The sequence below is a fragment of the Sinocyclocheilus anshuiensis genome, unplaced genomic scaffold (assembly GCF_001515605.1).
Source record: "Sinocyclocheilus anshuiensis isolate Anshui unplaced genomic scaffold, SAMN03320099.WGS_v1.1 scaffold181, whole genome shotgun sequence".
In the NCBI taxonomy this organism is placed as follows: Eukaryota; Metazoa; Chordata; class Actinopteri; order Cypriniformes; family Cyprinidae; genus Sinocyclocheilus; species Sinocyclocheilus anshuiensis.
The window spans coordinates 1,434,798-1,451,777 of NW_015540898.1; the positions used below are offsets into that span (position 1 = coordinate 1,434,798).

A 16,980-nucleotide genomic window follows, 5' to 3' on the forward strand; every position below is an offset into this window, starting at 1 on the left:
TTCTACTGTTAGTGTTATCTGTATGCACCAAGGGTCTGAGAGTAACGCAATTTCAATTCTCTGTGTGTATGTACTGTACATGTGGAAGAATTGACAATAAAGCAGACTTGACTTGACTTGAGAGTTTACAGTGAAGGTTGAAGGATCATTTGAATGGCAGCTGCTTCAGCCTCAGTCATGTAATAAGCTACACTTCCTGTTTCAGCTCAACGTCAAGGTTGTTAGGAGAGAGAGAGAGAGAGAGAGAGAGAGAGAGAGACAGAGAGAACCAGAGAGAGCTCAAACTCACATGCTGAAGGCTGATTAAACTGCTGTCAGAATGTACTGAAACCTCAGGAGAATCAGGTGGGATGTGTATGTGTGTGTTTTTGTGTTTATCCAGTTTAGTGCACTAAAAGTGGTGATCTGTAAACCAAAGAGCCAAAAGGAGATTCAAGGGCACTGAAGAGTCCTTAGCCACTGGTATGAGCACAAACTGGTTATTGTGAATGGGGTGAAGAGATCATATAATCAGGTAGAAGGAAACGGTTATGTCATAGAACAAGGAAGGTGAATACAGTGGTAATTACTGGAACAGTTGGTGTAGTATTAAGTCTAGTGAATTTATGTGTAATCTGTGGTGCTTTTCGGCTTTAGTACTGTAAGTTTGAATGGGAAAGGTCATGTGACTTCTCTGATTCAAAGTGTGATTTCAAACATCACCAGAACAGAAACATAATAGAGAACTGCAAAAATTCAATAGCAGTAAAAATGGGACTTGCTAAAGGGAAGTAAATACCATTGAATATATACTGTATATATATATTTTTTTTTTTCAATGCAATTAGTTATGCGTGCAAAGACAAATGTCACTATCCATAGTGATGTCCAATCTTGTTCCCAGAGGGCCACTTTCTGGCAGAATTTAGCTCCAGCCCTAATTAAACACATCTGAACCGTCTAATCAAGGTCTTCAGGATCACTAGAAACTTCTAGAGGCAGGTGTGTTGGAGCTAAACTCTGCAGGAATGGTCATCTTTGGATTGGTTTCCCAAAGCATTGTTAGCCAACTACGGTCTTAATACAGTTAGGCATACTTCTTTTTCACAAAGGTGACTTGCTATGAGACTCTAATTATAGGGTTAATTCAGGATCATTTTCCCAGTCATCACAATGTTAAAAAATGTGCCAACTCCCCCATTAAATGTGTTCCTCCCAAAACTGTTATGATAAATATTAGACTGTGAGCTGCACTTGTATGGTGCTCAACCCATATTTAGTCAATCAAAAAGATAAATAAATAGTATTTGTAACAATTGCTGCCAGAGTTTACAGTGAAGGTTGAAGGATCATTTGAATGGCAGCTGTTTCAGCCTCAGTCATGTAATAAGCTACACTTCCTGTTTCAGCTCAACGTCAAGGTTGTTAGGAGAGAGAGAGAGAGAGAGAGAGAGAGAGAGAGACAGAGAGACACAGAGAGAGAGAGACAGAGATAGAGAGAGAGAGACAGAGAGACACAGAGAGAGAGAGACAGAGATAGAGAGAGAGAGACAGAGAGAGAGAGGGAGGGGGAGGGCTTACTGCGTCATGCTTACACTCGCCTTCCTTGTTCACCCTTCGATAGGCAGCCGAGCACATGGTTTTGTATGTTAGCCCACTGGGATAAAGGACCCTTGCTTCACACAGCTCGCGCCTGCGTGCTCTTATTACCATCAGGTGAATTTCAGAGCGAACAGGAATATAAAGAGCGAGAAAAACAGAGCTCAAACTCACATGCTGAAGGCTGATTAAACTGCTGTCAGAATGTACTGAAACCTCAGGAGAATCAGGTGGGATGTGTATGTGTGTGTTTTTGTGTTTATCCAGTTTAGTGCACTAAAAGTGGTGATCTGTAAACCAAAGAGCCAAAAGGAGATTCAAGGGCACTGAAGAGTCCTTAGCCACTGGTATGAGCACAAACTGGTTATTGTGAATGGGGTGAATAGATCATATAATCAGGTAGAAGGAAACGGTTATGTCATAGAACAAGGAAGGTGAATACAGTGGTAATTACTGGAACGGTTGGTGTAGTATTAAGTCTAGTGAATTTATGTGTAATCTGTGGTGCTTTTCGGCTTTAGTACTGTAAGTTTGAATGGGAAAGGTCATGTGACTTCTCTGATTCAAAGTGTGATTTCAAACATCACCAGAACAGAAACATAATAGAGAACTGCAAAAATTCAATAGCAGTAAAAATGGGACTTGCTAAAGGGAAGTAAATACCATTGAATATATACTGTATATATATATTTTTTTTTTTCAATGCAATTAGTTATGCGTGCAAAGACAAATGTCACTATCCATAGTGATGTCCAATCTTGTTCCCAGAGGGCCACTTTCTGGCAGAATTTAGCTCCAGCCCTAATTAAACACATCTGAACCGTCTAATCAAGGTCTTCAGGATCACTAGAAACTTCTAGAGGCAGGTGTGTTGGAGCTAAACTCTGCAGGAATGGTCATCTTTGGATTGGTTTCCCAAAGCATTGTTAGCCAACTACGGTCTTGACTTCTGTCATTACCAACATAGTTGAACAATTCGGAGTTGCCATAGTTCCAACGAACATTCGCAAACCACATAGCAAACTTGTGTGGTTGGAGCTACAGCCCTTGACCTGTGGTTAGAAGCATAGTTTCTTTAAGTATGACATGGGGACTTAAATAGATCATGCTCTTGGGCACGATAAGCAAGATAAGCTGCTGTTCATTTGATGTCCTTTATTTAGTTTAAATACATTTCAATCCATACATTTTAGCATATAAGCTGTTTATAAAGAGTGCGCATGTGCATAAATGCATAAGGGAACCCCAGAGTATGATGTAAGAGGGATCCTGCGATGAATCAAACATCAGATAAAGCAAAACTATAGGAAACATAAATAGTGAAGATGACATGTTCGTTAGAGCAGCATCTCTGAGAACTTACATTGTGGAGGAAGCTGTTGACCGAATGAACCACATGCATACTGGAGTAAATTATATGCCAATTATGTTTATGCTTTCTGCCGTTTGTGTAAATGAATTAAAATGATCTGACATTAATTGTGATTCTGAATCGTTTAATTAGCAGAAGTTATTACTTCACCACCTACACCTATGACGCCATTAATGACAGCCCGATATTGTTGAACCAACATGGTTGAAATGACAAATGTGTGACTATGTTACGACAGTTTCAAGAAAGAGTTGCAACTAACTAGTTAATTTCTCCACATGATGCATCGTACTATGGTGGTTAAGCAGCGAGTTGCATTGTTGTACAGGAAACACAACACTGGATGCTAAAACTTATTTTATGTAATGGCCTCAGAAGGAGTCAAAAGGGTGTGTTCAATATAGAATGTTCGGAAAAGTGCAGACTAAGGATGCTCAGATCAAAGACCATGTATCTATGATTAAAGAATCTATACTTACCCCAAAAGAGCTTAAAACAGTAGAACTAACAGTCATATGACAAACCAATGACCAGATCAGTATAACCAATTACAGTGAAGAAGAGTGATATTGATTTTTACTCAACTGTAAGATGTAAATGTACATGTATCTTTCTGTTCAGGGAGTCTCTCTTGGTTGTTGTGACCAGTGGGCTCCCAGCCGTGAATAAACTTTTATTCCTCCAAAGAGCAACTTGGGAGTCGTGTCTGGTATATGCTGCGCAGCTGAAGAATAGAAGTACTAAAGGTTCTATGCTCAAAAGACCACCGCAAAGACAGTGAATGTTATTGGAAGACTATAGAGCCATCCTCGGGCTGAATACTGAATACGGAGTTAGTATTAAAGATCCTGTGTCGGACCAGCGTACAGCTGAGAAGGACAGTGAGAGTGTATAGATGCTAAAGACCTGTGTGCTCATGTGTGATTGAGGTAGTGATAGTAGCTTCTTGAAGGGATGCCATCACCATACTTCAGGGAAGTATTGTATTGTATTGTAAGTATTCGGGGAATTCAGGGAATTAGCTCGAGATACTGTAGTCATTATATTAACAACTGGTAATTGTTTGAATTGTCTGTGGAGAAGTCAGATTAGTATTGGGAATTTCCACGACAAGATGAAAAAAAAAAAAAGATTTACACTGATGGAGGGACCAGAAGATCACAGAGATTTTGACTTGGTCCAGTAAGCAACCTACAACCACCCAAAAAATCCTATTGCATAGGAACACACTAACAACCACTCAAAACACCCTAGCAACCACTTAGAAACACCTTGGAAACCATTGTGGCATTGAGTACTACTCACATTTCACATCACGAAATCTGAAATTTGAGGCTGCTCAGCTTCTGTCCTTGAATATTCTCTTTTCTGTTATGCACAGTACAGTGTTAAAGTAGTATTGATACTGCTTCATTATATCAAATGTATTTAAGTTTTAGTGATGGAGGGGCTATTGTAAAACTAATTAGTTTCCCTGTACTTCCGTCTTTCAGATTACCTTTAAAAACCAGTTGCCTTTTTGTCGTGTGGACCTCAGTGCCTTCATCATGTCGCTGTTCACACACGTGTTGGCCTGCCTCTTTGGCATTGGATCATGGGTGGCCATTAATGGGATGTGGGTGGAGCTACCTCTGATCGTCCCCTCCATTTCTGAGGGTTGGCACCTGCCCTCTTACCTCACAATCATTATCCAGATGGCCAACATCGGGCCTTTTTTCATCACGCTCATGCACCGCTTTAGACCGGGCGTGCTGGACGAGCGGCCCGTTATCTACACGATCATAACGGTTGGTGTGGTGGCCACCTTCCTCCTGGCGTTCCTTTGGAACCGCACTCTTACTTTTGGAGGAGGCGAACACAGTGCTGCCCTACTGTCCCTCAGCTTCCTGCTGTCTGTGGTGGACTGCACCTCATCCGTCACATTTCTACCCTTCATGATGCGTCTACAGCCTCGGTACCTCACCACCTACTTCATTGGAGAGGGTCTAAGCGGCCTGGTCCCAGCGCTGGTGGCTCTTATCCAAGGCGTAGGGGTGGTCCACTGTAAAAATGCCAGTGCTAATGCGAACGTTAGCATGGGGAACTCATCCTGGGGCTTCGATGGAGAACTGCAGGCACACTACCAGCCGGCAAACTTCTCCGCTCAGGGTTTCTTCCTGTTCCTCAGTGCGATGATGATGGTGTGCCTGGGCGCTTTCTTGTTACTCAACTTCCACCCAGCTGTGGCTCGGGAACACAAGAGCAAAGGTTATATTGATGATTCTCAGCGGGTGGAGAAGATTGACATAAGCCAATCCCCAAACAGTGAAACTCCAGAGCAAAGGCCCATGTTGGATTTCCCAGAAGGCCCGGTGATAAAACGACGCAGTTCATTTGGAAAAGGAACCTGCAGCAGAATAGAGCTAGTCTTCATTTTTGTAGTTCTGGCCTGGGTCAATGCATTGACCAATGCAGTCCTGCCCTCTGTCCAGTCTTACTCCTGTTTGCCATATGGAAATCAGGCCTATCATCTTGCAGCCACTTTGTCTTCAGTAGCCAATCCAGTGGCTTGTTTCATTGCCATGTTTGTACCAATCAGGTGAGAACAATTATTAGAGAAATTCATGCAACTATTCCATTTCTGAATTCCATTTGATTGGCTGACACGCTAACTCTCTTTATTAATAATGTCCAAGGTCTCTGGTGCTGATGGGGGTTCTGACAGTGACCGGCACGGGGTTTGGAGCATATATAATGGCCATGGCAGCACTAAGCCCTTGTCCTTTGCTGATCAATCATGACCTAGGAGCAGCACCCATCGTAAGACTCACACGCATGCTTTCCCCTTGTCATAGTTGTCAAGCATAATAATTTAGACCTGTAAATGTGACTGTAAAGTACATTTATTGGCACTGTTACCTTGTTTTAAGGAATTCAAAAGAGCATAGCATTGTATACTCTTAAGAATAAAGGTTCTTTATTAGCATCAGCAGATCAACAAAGAACCTTTAACATCCATGGAACCTTTCAATTGCATAAAAGGTCCTTTATAGTGGAAAAAGGTTATTTAGATCACTAAAATGTTCTGCACGCTAAGAAAAACAAATGGTTCTTTTAAGAATGTTTTACTGAAAGGTTCTTCTAAAAATGGTTCTTCTATGGCATCACTGCAAAAGCCCCTGTTTGGAACCTTTATTTTTAACAGTGTAGATTACGACTCTTACTACATTTGTGAAAAAATCTGTATAGATACTACATGCAATGCATGGTACTACATACTTCAGCACAAATGCAATGCGAGGGCAACAAAACTCACATAATCTCTGTTTTCTCTTTCTCCCTTCATCTTTAGGTCATAACCTGGATCATATTTGTCCTCACTTTGTCCTATGTGAAGGTGATTATTGGAGTGATCCTGCGAGATGAAGGCCACAGCGCCCTCGTGTGGTGTGGAGCTGTGGTGCAGCTGGGCTCTATGTTAGGTGCCCTGTCTATGTTCCCTTTGGTTAGTGTCTATAGACTTTTCCAGTCAGGAGATCCCTGTAATACCAAGTGCCCTAAATAAAAGCAATCATTATTCTGATAGATTCAGAGTAAAACACTAAGGTGTTAGTGAACCAGACTGAATAATACACAGATGTATGACCACACACTTTTTCATGATGCCTTTATTTTTAACATTTACATAGAACCCAAATTCCAGCTACTGTATTGTTTCAACAAATATTTTTCCTTTTGGTTCTCATATAGTTCATAGTACTGTTACATGATGACAAAACAAGCTTCATAATCTTCTGTAATATCTGGCACTGACTTATAGTTACAGTGTAACTTGTCAGTTATGATATTTATGTTATGTCAATGTTATACTTGATATGTAGTGTTTTTATTATCGTATTGAACTGTTGCTGAAGTCTGAGATCATGTTTTTTTTTTTTAAGAATTGGAAAATATTTATGATTTTAAGACATGATGCTTAATAAAAGCCTTGCCAATCCTATATTTGTTCATTTTGTTCTCAGAACGAAGCTGTGTTGTGGTAATTTCTTTGAAACATCTATTTGGCTAATATAAGCCTGTCACATGAACTCACAGAACACATAACACCATCATACAGTTGGTCCGAATGGGAAATTTTGATAGGCATGTGTGAAATTATTTATTGTTATCAAGGCAAAGTGCAGCATAACTACGCATTTCAGCAAATGTGACAGGAATTTTCACTGCCATAAATCATCAGGCTCTTGATATAGCTCGTTTTATTCTACATATTCTCCAAAATTAGCTTTAGAAAGGCCAAAACCCCAAGTGAGCGATCCAATGGCAATAATGGCCCGTAAAAACTTCCTAAGATGTAAAGATGAGAAAGAAAGCCTGAATTATTTGTCCTCCTCTGGCTCATATTAAGCAATTTTGGACAAAAACACACACAAAGACAAATCACCAAATATAATCCACCCACAGAATGTTATAGGTGATGACCTAATTATATACCTGACAATCTTTATTATTTTAGGACAGTTTGTTGTGTTGCATTCTCTAAACTATTGATGACTAACCACTCTTGTAATACAGCTAGTCATCTGTTTAAACCCTGCTTGTGTGTTGTTTCTCAATAAGCAGGCCTACTAGCTGATCTAAGTAGGGGAGGCCAGGGTGTGTTTACTATTTTCTACCTTTTTGAATAATAGTACTTGTTTTGTTTTGTTTTGTTTTGTTTTTACAAAAACAAAAAAATTAATGTTCAAATTTAAACAAATGTTCCCATCATTCCTACTGATGCCTCAATGACTTGTAAGTCGCTTTGGATAAAAGCGTCTGCTAAATGACTAAATGTAAATGTAAATGCCTCAGTTGGTTTTAACAGCATAGTTACTGAGATACAGACGTTAAAGGGAAAAGTGTTACAACACTGCGTACTGAGTAAGTACTGGTATATAATAAATAGCATTTTTGCATAATATTCACAAATATATGTTTTTGTTCACGAACTAAACAAAAAAAAAGCCCTTCCCAAGATGGCCGCCGTTCCGGGTCGTGAATTTCACTGGCTGACTGACGCAACTTCCGGTCTCAACTCCTCCTTTGTCTGAGTCCTTTCGGTCCTCCGCCTAGTTATTTATTTATTTCCGTTTCGTTTGTGGGGTATATTTTTATATATCCTTATCTCTCGGTTATTGAATGACATTCGATTCCGACACATATATGCCTAAAAGCAAAGCCCCCAAAATGGATGATCTGGACTACAGTAAGTAAAGCTGGTTTAGCGCTGTGTTTTAGTGTTTGCTTATTCACTCGAGCTTCATGTAGAAGGATGCTAGGGTTCTTGTAAAGGTTTAAGCTCTACTGTCAGCCGTTTCTAATCGTTTCTGCAGCTACAGTTCATCATTCAGCTCTTCAGCAGGATCCATTCACGCCTGGCCTGCCTCAGGTGTTTACATCTGTAATGTGTCTGCTAGGTTTGATCAGAGACTGAATAAATTAATCTGTGATTCGTAGTTTCTTAGAGACATTATGTAATATTTTACCGCTGTTCGTCACACATGTTTTGGGTGGATGTTTCAGTGTCTTAAACAGATGCAGCCTTGTCTCATTTTTGGTATAGGATCCAACTTAATTGTGCTTGTCATCTGTCTTGTCCTCATCAGTCTGCATTCTTCATGCCTTACTGGAAGATCTCGAAGATTAGCTGGAGGCCTGTGTATAGTGACATACAGTATACAAGTCTTAGACCACATTACAAACCTGGGATTTTATCAGCTAAGAAACATTTTGGTCATTTCTGTTTGTTTGTGACTAATCAGATGTTAGTAGATAAGTGTCATTGATCTGTGAGGTCTATTTTTTTTACTGTTACTTTAATAAATCACCATTGCAACACCGTTCAATATATCCAAAATCCGCTCGGTATCTTGGCATCATGTTGAAAAAGTTTGGTGTGAATGGGATGATTTTTGCAAGAGTAGTATGCATTAATTCACAGCCTGATTTTTGACTCAAATGATGCTGCTGGTGAACATCATCATCAGGGTTTGTTCATAAAGCTCCAAGACATTCTCAGATTTTTTTTTTTATAAATAAAGCATCTGTGTACAAATTTAGAATTTGCAGATTTAACAAAATATGACAGATGAAATGACCTGAATCATCTGAATTTGCAGAATTTTTGTAATTGTTAGCCTATGTATAATTTTTTTTTGTAACTGCTGTTTTAGAATAAATTTTAACATTTTTATTTTTTAATGAAAATACTTGAAGTGGGGTTAGATATTGATGGTATTTTGTGGTTTACAAAATAATTCAGATGTCCAAATTTAAAATCGAGACAAACCCCAAATTTTGAGACATTTACAGATTAATGTTATTATTTTTTTATATGATTTTAAACTCAAATATATTTTAAGAATTTGTACAAAATTAGGATTTGCAAATGACAAAACTGACATAATTTGAATTGCCAGATTTTTTAAAAATCATTAGCTTTTGTTTTAAAAATTTTGCAACTGCTGTTTAGAATAAATCATGGCTTATTTTGTACCTTTTTTAATTAAAATTCTTGAAACAGGGTGAAGTTTGGGGAAAAGGGATTGATGTGGGTTGCTATTTTTGGTTCAAATGTCCAAATTGAACATACAATTGTCATGCTGATATTTTGAAGTGCAATGGAAACAAATTGCATTAAGTAGAAAAATGCAAAGTAGAAGCATTTCACTAGTGATCTTGCACTTTTCACCCCATTGTTCTGTATATCACCGACTCTGTTCAAAAAGCAGAAGCTAATAGTATCACATTTTTTATTTGAAGCGATTAGCTTGAGGATTTGATCTGAAGCTTGTGAAATGTGTTTTGCGAGGAGTGTCAGAGTATGTGTCTCTGCCTGCAGGCGCTGCTTTCGGAGCTGCTGTGGGTTTGGCTCTGTTCTGTCCTGGCTTGCTCTCTTTAAACCCTCCAGCTGGTGTCGTAAGAGTCCTCCGTTAGTCCACAGATAACCTGAATGCAAACTAAACAGTCCCCGCGCATGTGTGCTGGCCCCAATCCTGTTTGCATTTCCATTTCACATCATAAAGTGAATGATATTAGACACAGGCCAGCAATTACAGAATGTCCACTAGAGCAAGAAAACAAGAGACTGTTAACGTGGGAAACTGTGTGGATTGGTGTGAACGAGGCCTGGATGTATAGTGAATAGAAAGAGAACTGAAATGCCTATCCAGGACCCCGTGTCCTAATTTCTCCCCCCTTTCTATCTCTCCACAGTCCCAGCGGACCTGAGCCCAGAGGAGCGCTCCGAGCTGGAGGAGATCCGGCGCAGGAAAGGAGCGCTGTTTCTGGAGATCCAGCGACTGAAAGAGGAGCTGAGAGAAGCCATTATTGAGGTGGAGGGGCTGGAGAGCAGCACAGAGGGCAGGTTAGTCTCACATGAGCTTGTTTTATTGATGGGAACCGTCCAGTGTTTGCTTTATTTCATTTTACAATTTGCCTTCTGTGATAGATAACACTCAAATAAAAGCACACACTCACACTCACTCACACACACACACACACACACACACACACACACACACACACACACACACTCACACTCACACACACTCACACACACACGCTCTCACACACACACACACACACACACGTTATCTCTCAGTAGCTATGTACACAGTACGGTCATTGACATGAACTTGAACTCTCCATGCTGTAGGACACTCAAAGCGAGTCCTTGTATTTCACACCTGAAACGTGAAAACAAGATTGATCTCCTCTCTGTTTTTTGTAGTAAAACATTACAGAAGAGTCGACATGTGGCCGTGGGCAGGAAGAAATTCAACATGGACCCGAAAAAGGTAAACCACCCTGCTTTGGAAAAAAAAGTATGCCATTGTTTACCAGCAATAATATAGCATGGTTACATTTTAATATATATACACACATATACACTATCGTTTAGAAGTTTGGTTAATGTTTTAATGTTTTTGAAAGTCTTTTCTACTCACCGAGGCTGCATTTATTTTCCCAAAAATACAGTAAAAACAATAATGTTGTGAAATATTATTACAATTTAAAACAGCTGTTTTCTGTGTGAATATCTGTTAAGCTGTAATTTATTTCTGTGATCAAAGCTGTATTTTCAGCATCATTACTCCAGTCTTCAGTGTCACATGATCTTCAGAAATCATTCTAATATGCTGATTTGCTGCTCAACAAACATTTCTGATTATTATCAATGTTGAAAACAGTTGTGCTGCACAATATTTGTGTGGAAACTGTGATGCATTTTATTTCCGTGATCCTCTGGTGACTAGAAAGTAAAAAAAAAAAAAAACATTTATTTGAAATCGAACTCTATGCAACAAATGTTGTCATTGTTAAATAAAAGTATACATTTATTTTATTAACATTCAATCAAAAACATATAGGTTTCTCGGACACATAAAAATATGTTGCAAATATAAAATATTTGTATCATATTAAATGTGACCCTGGAGCACAAATGGCAGGAGCATAAGATGTTTTATTTTGTTTTTCACATTAAATCTTGTTGTTGTTTAATTTTTTCTCCATATTTCCCTCTGTTTCACAGGGCATTGTATTCCTAGTGGAGAATGAGCTCCTCAGACACACTTCAGAGGACATTGCCCAGTTTCTGTACAAAGGAGAAGGACTCAATAAAACGGCAATAGGAGACTATCTGGGTGAAAGGTACTGTGAATTCATATCTGTTAAAGTTACATGCTACAATTATCAAGGATCTTTTATGTGTTTTTACCCTGCAAACTGTCTTAACAGCTGAAGAACAGCACGCCTAGCACTAAAAATCATTGCAAAATGCAAACTATATTATTGCCCAGCTCTCATCTGCTGATGAAACAATAAGCCATGAAGAAATGTGACCCTGGAGCACAAAAGCAGTCTTAAGTCGCTGGGGTATATTTGTAGCAATAGCCAAAAATACATTGTATGGGTCAAAATTATTGATTTTTCTTTTATGCCAAAAATCATTAGGATATTAAGTAAAGATCATGTTCCATGAAGATATTTTGTAAATTTCCTACCGTAAATATATCAAAACTTAATTTTTGATTAGTAATATGCATTGCTAAGAACTTCATTTGGACAACTTTAAAGATGATTTTCTCAATATTTAGATTTTTTTGCACCCTCAGATTCCAGATTTTCTAATAGTTGTATCTCGACCAAATATTGTCCTATCCTAACAAACCACACATCAATGGAAAGCTTTCAGATGATGTATAAATCTCAATTTAAAAAAATTGACCCTTATGACTGGTTTTGTGGTCCAGGGTCACATATTAGAAACATTAACATCATGATTTTCTATAAAGCTGCTTTGAAACAATGAAAAGCGCTCTACTTGACTCAATCTCACCAGACGTGTAGTTGATTGTAGGCTAGTCGGTCCCTGCTGCTTATGTTTAGTCAGAACCAAACATATAAAAACAGAGATGTCCTTAAAGTATTCCTCTCGCTCTCTTTCAGAGATGACTTCAATATCAAAGTGTTGCAGGCTTTTGTTGATCTTCACGAATTCACGGATCTGAACTTGGTACAAGCACTTCGGTAAGTCAGCAAATGTTCTAGAGAGCTCTTGCTTGTTTGGTTTGCTTTGTTTTTATGCACAGAAAGTCTGGTTGTTTTTGTAATTGTTCTTAAAGTTTTAGTGCAGTGTTCCTGATGCATTAGTGTTTCTGCAGGCAGTTCCTGTGGAGCTTCCGCTTGCCTGGCGAGGCGCAGAAGATCGACAGGATGATGGAGGCCTTTGCACAGAGATACTGTCACTGCAATCCTGGAGTCTTCCAGAGCACAGGTCACACAAACACAGCAGCGGCTGAGGCTTTCATCTAGCATGCCCACCAGCAGATTTGCATGCTTCCCAGTTGTGTTATTTCATAGTTATTTTGATGCCTTTACTATTATTCGAATATGCACAGCATGTAGTAATAATTGTGTAGGTGTGTCTGGTTTGACTGCTTGTGTAATTCATGCACACTCTCACACTAAGAACAGTTCAGAACGTGTCGAGCACAAACCTGTTGCTACTTCAGGAGTGTTTGATTGCTAGAGCGTTTGTAAACTCGGTGTTCTCCTCGCAGACACCTGTTACGTGCTGTCGTTTTCCATCATCATGTTGAACACCAGTCTGCACAACCCTAATGTGCGGGACAAGCCCACAGTGGAGCGCTTCATCAGCATGAACAGAGGCATCAACGACGGAGGAGATTTACCCGAGGAGCTGCTCAGAGTGAGTGTGCTCTACTGAACTGTGTACATTTTTTCAATGTTAAAATAATGAACATTAATGATTCCTGCGATGCAAAAAACACAGAGGGAATCATGGAATCCAGTCATAAAAATAACATTTAAAGTACATCGCGGAATGAATTTGGCATATTTTGCATGAATAAATCAAAAGTAGGTGTATGCAGTTAATTAAATCATGATATGGACTAGTGTCTGTGAATATTAAAGTGCAGAAAGACTGCTCTATGAAGTCTGCATGTCTCTGTGCCATGCTCTGTTTGAATGTACTTCTCAAAGTAATAATAATAATAATAATTCAATTAGTAAAACTGTTTTTAAGACACGTCACACAATGTTTCTTCCATGTTTTAATTTTAACCGTAAATTGTTGTGCAGGACTTTCTTTGCGAAAAAGTAAAAGGAATTACTTTTTTAAAATGTTCATTCTATACATTTTTTATTCCTTAATTTCAACATAAAACACAATTTCTGAAAAAAAAATGTAAACATTCCATAGGGCCCTATTATTGTAAACATTTGTAATAAATTATTGCATTGTGAAAGTTTTATGAAATTCAATTGATTTGTTACAATTTAATCAAATCTTTAAAACAGAAACAAAAAATTCTTAAACTTCATAAATTGTTGTTGTATAAGTTTCATGAGTTCAATGGTTTTAAAATTAAAAACTACTAATATGTGACCCTGGACAACAAAACCAGTCATAAGGGTCAATTTTTTTAAATTGAGATTTATAAATCATCTGAAAGCTGAATAAATAAGCTTTCCATTGATGTATGGTTTGTTAGGATAGGACAATATTTGGCTGAGATACAACTATTTGAAAATCTGGAATCTGAGGGTGCAAAAAAATCTAAATATTGAGAAAATCATCTTTAAATTTGTCCAAATTAAGTTCTTAGCAATGCATATTACTAATCAAAAATTAAGTTTTAATATATTTGCGGTAGGAAATTTACAAAATATCTTCATGGAACATGATCTTTACTTAATATCCTAAGGATTTTTGGCATAAAAGAAAAACTTATCATTTTGACCCATGCAATGTATTTTTGGCTATTGCTACAAATATACCCCAGCGACTTAAGACTGCTTTGGTGCTCCAGGGTCACATATTTAAATTAACAATTAAAATGGAATCCAGAAAATTGAAAAATCTGAAGAAAAATGAAAAGGCAAATGTGGAATTTAGAAAAAATAAATTGGAATTTAGGGAAAAAATTGTCTATTCAGGTCTCTGTTTTGCTCCAAATCGCTGCGAGTTGAATGTTTCAAGGTTTTTTTTTAAATAATAGCACTACACATTTAAAGCTTCAATAAACACTGTTGTGTGTTTTCTTCAGAATCTGTATGACAGCATCAAGAACGAGCCCTTTAAGATCCCAGAGGATGATGGGAATGACCTGACGCACACTTTCTTCAACCCTGACAGAGAAGGCTGGCTCCTCAAACTGGGTGAGTTTCTGTTTAACCGAAGTTGTTGGCAGGGTCTCTGTCATTGCCGTTGCATGATTTCCTGTTATTTCATTGCTGTGCTTTGCTCTACTTTCCTAAAAAAACAACAAAAAAACTCACTTCTGAAGTGTTTGGCACTTTCAGAGATTTACTGTCTTTCTGCATGGTGAGCTCTGTGATCTCTCAAGCACTAAAAGCTTTTAAATCTTCTTCCCTCTCCTTGTATCTCTGTCTTTCTGTTTCCTGCGATCCGTCACGTGTTCCCTTTTCCCATCTCTTCTGGCTCCTGCTCTGCTTGGCCTGTGATTTCTCTGCTGATGCACCCTTCAGGAGGTACGTACACATGAACCATTGTCTATGTCGTTTTTACCATACACATGGTTTTATAAATGCTTAGACATTTTAATGACATGTTTGTATAATAAAATGATTCTCTTATTGGCCTGATTAACCAAGCTCTCCATAAAACAAACAATACGAGCGCCACAGATTAATAAAACATGTTATGCAGACACTTCATAATTAATGATGATTTGTTAATTGCATTTAATATATTACACTTTCCATCCATCTGCAATTGGTTTCTAAAATATGTTTTTATGCATGAGTTTATGAACCGTTCTGACAAATAAAAGCATATGCATCAAAACGGTGAATCATTTTACAAAGCAATTGATTCAAAAGATTCGAAAAACGTTGTTTTTCCCATCACTACTGATCAGATGCACCGTTTTCTCCTGCAGAGTGATCTGCCTCTCACATATGCTCACAGAGTCCTGGAGATGAGCTCTTTTGACTCTTACCAGTAAACAACAGCAACTAACCGGGCAATCACAACTCACTAGCATCGTGATGAAGAGTTTTGGACTGGCAAATCTGACCAACATCACTCACCAGGCCTAGAAATCTAGTTAATTTAGTTTAGTTGGGTTTGTCAAGGCAGTATACTCTACTAGATGTCTCTTGCTGTGTCTGTGTAGTTTATTAGCACAGAGGAAATGATTCATTTCTTGTGTGTTTTACACCTCTAATCCGTATAATCTTTCTCAGGAGGTCGTGTGAAAACATGGAAGAGACGGTGGTTCATTCTGACTGATAACTGCCTCTATTACTTTGAGTACACAACAGTAAGTCGAGCAATATAGCCATATTTCATCTTATTGTGCTGCTCTCTGACATGTATTTTTATCAAATATATTCTATAATGACTTTATATAACAAATGGGGTTTTTTTTGATAGTTATTTATTAAGCAAGATAATGAGTCATGACACTTGCCATATCAAAATTAGGACCCTTGCGTGAAACAGAATAAATAAATGGACGTCAGTTTATTGTATTGTAATATAAGAGACTTGAAAGAAGCACAACTATTTAGGAAATCGCTGGCTCAGGACAACTATGCAGTTTAGTATTACTGAATATATTCTATAATGACTTTATATAACAAATGTTTTTTTTTTTATAGTTATTTATTACGCAAGATAATGAGTCATGACACTTGCCATATCAAAATTAGGACCCTTGCGTGAAACAGAATAAATAAATGGACGTCAGTTTATTGTATTGTAATATAAGAGACTTGAAAGAAGCACAACTATTTAGGAAATCGCTGGCTCAGGACAACTATGCAGTTTAGCATTACTGTGCAAAATTATTTGACCAAAGAATGCTGTAAATGACCAATCAGAATCAAGTAATCTAGAGAGCCGTGTAATAATTGTTTGTACTGCATATTATGGCTTATATAGACCACTGTTCTCTTTTTTTAAACAAATCAGTACTTTTATTCATCAAGGGTGCATTAAATTGATCAAAAGTGACGAAAGTAAAGACATTTATATTAATGTTACAAAAGATTTCTATTTCAAATAAATGCTGTTCTTTTTAACTTTCTATTCATCTGTGAATCCTGAAAAATAAAATGTATCACGGTTTCCACAAAAATATTGTGCAGCACAACTGTTTTCAACATTGATAATAATCAGAAATGTTTCTTGAGCAGCAAATCAGCATATTAGAATGATTTCTGAAGATCATGTGACACTGAAGACTGGAGTAATGATGCTGAAAATACAGCTGCGCATCACAGAAATAAATTACATTTTACACTATAAAACAGCTATTTTAAACAGTAATAATATTTCACAATTTTTACTGTATTTTTTGGGCAAATAAATGCCTTGGTGAGCTGAAGAATTGGGTGAAACGTTTGAATGGTAGTGTGTGTACTAAAAGTACTGAATTGACCCATAATAGCTGGTACTGACTGTGTGTGTGTGTGTGTGTGTGTGTGTGTGTGGGTGTGTGTGTGTGTGT

General features: G+C 37.9%; 2 protein-coding genes across 3 annotated transcripts in view; both read left to right on the forward strand.

The window, feature by feature from the left end:
* Positions 1 to 333: 333 nt before the first annotated feature.
* slc52a3-2b (solute carrier family 52 member 3-2b) lies at positions 334 to 6,887 on the forward strand. 2 transcript variants are annotated; one of them, XM_016486848.1, is made up of 4 exons: positions 334 to 345; positions 4,444 to 5,528; positions 5,626 to 5,749; positions 6,282 to 6,887. In XM_016486848.1, the coding sequence occupies exons 2-4, from the start codon at positions 4,498 to 4,500 to the stop codon at positions 6,492 to 6,494; spliced, it is 1,368 nt and encodes a 455-aa protein (XP_016342334.1). In that variant the 5' UTR covers positions 334 to 345; positions 4,444 to 4,497; the 3' UTR covers positions 6,495 to 6,887. The 2 variants fall into 2 exon arrangements, with proteins under 2 accessions (XP_016342334.1, XP_016342335.1); XM_016486849.1 differs by lacking the exon at positions 334 to 345 and adding an exon at positions 1,601 to 1,808.
* A 1,123-nt stretch (positions 6,888 to 8,010) lies between these two features.
* Positions 8,011 to 16,980, forward strand: part of cyth2 (cytohesin 2) — a 12,611-nt gene continuing 3,641 nt past the window's right edge. The window contains exons 1-9 of the mRNA XM_016486850.1: positions 8,011 to 8,177; positions 10,187 to 10,337; positions 10,704 to 10,770; positions 11,508 to 11,626; positions 12,425 to 12,505; positions 12,640 to 12,752; positions 13,039 to 13,187; positions 14,551 to 14,662; positions 15,713 to 15,789. Of these exons, the coding sequence (XP_016342336.1) occupies positions 8,111 to 8,177; positions 10,187 to 10,337; positions 10,704 to 10,770; positions 11,508 to 11,626; positions 12,425 to 12,505; positions 12,640 to 12,752; positions 13,039 to 13,187; positions 14,551 to 14,662; positions 15,713 to 15,789 (936 nt within the window). The 5' untranslated portion in view covers positions 8,011 to 8,110. The remainder of the gene's footprint in view (positions 8,178 to 10,186; positions 10,338 to 10,703; positions 10,771 to 11,507; positions 11,627 to 12,424; positions 12,506 to 12,639; positions 12,753 to 13,038; positions 13,188 to 14,550; positions 14,663 to 15,712; positions 15,790 to 16,980) is intronic.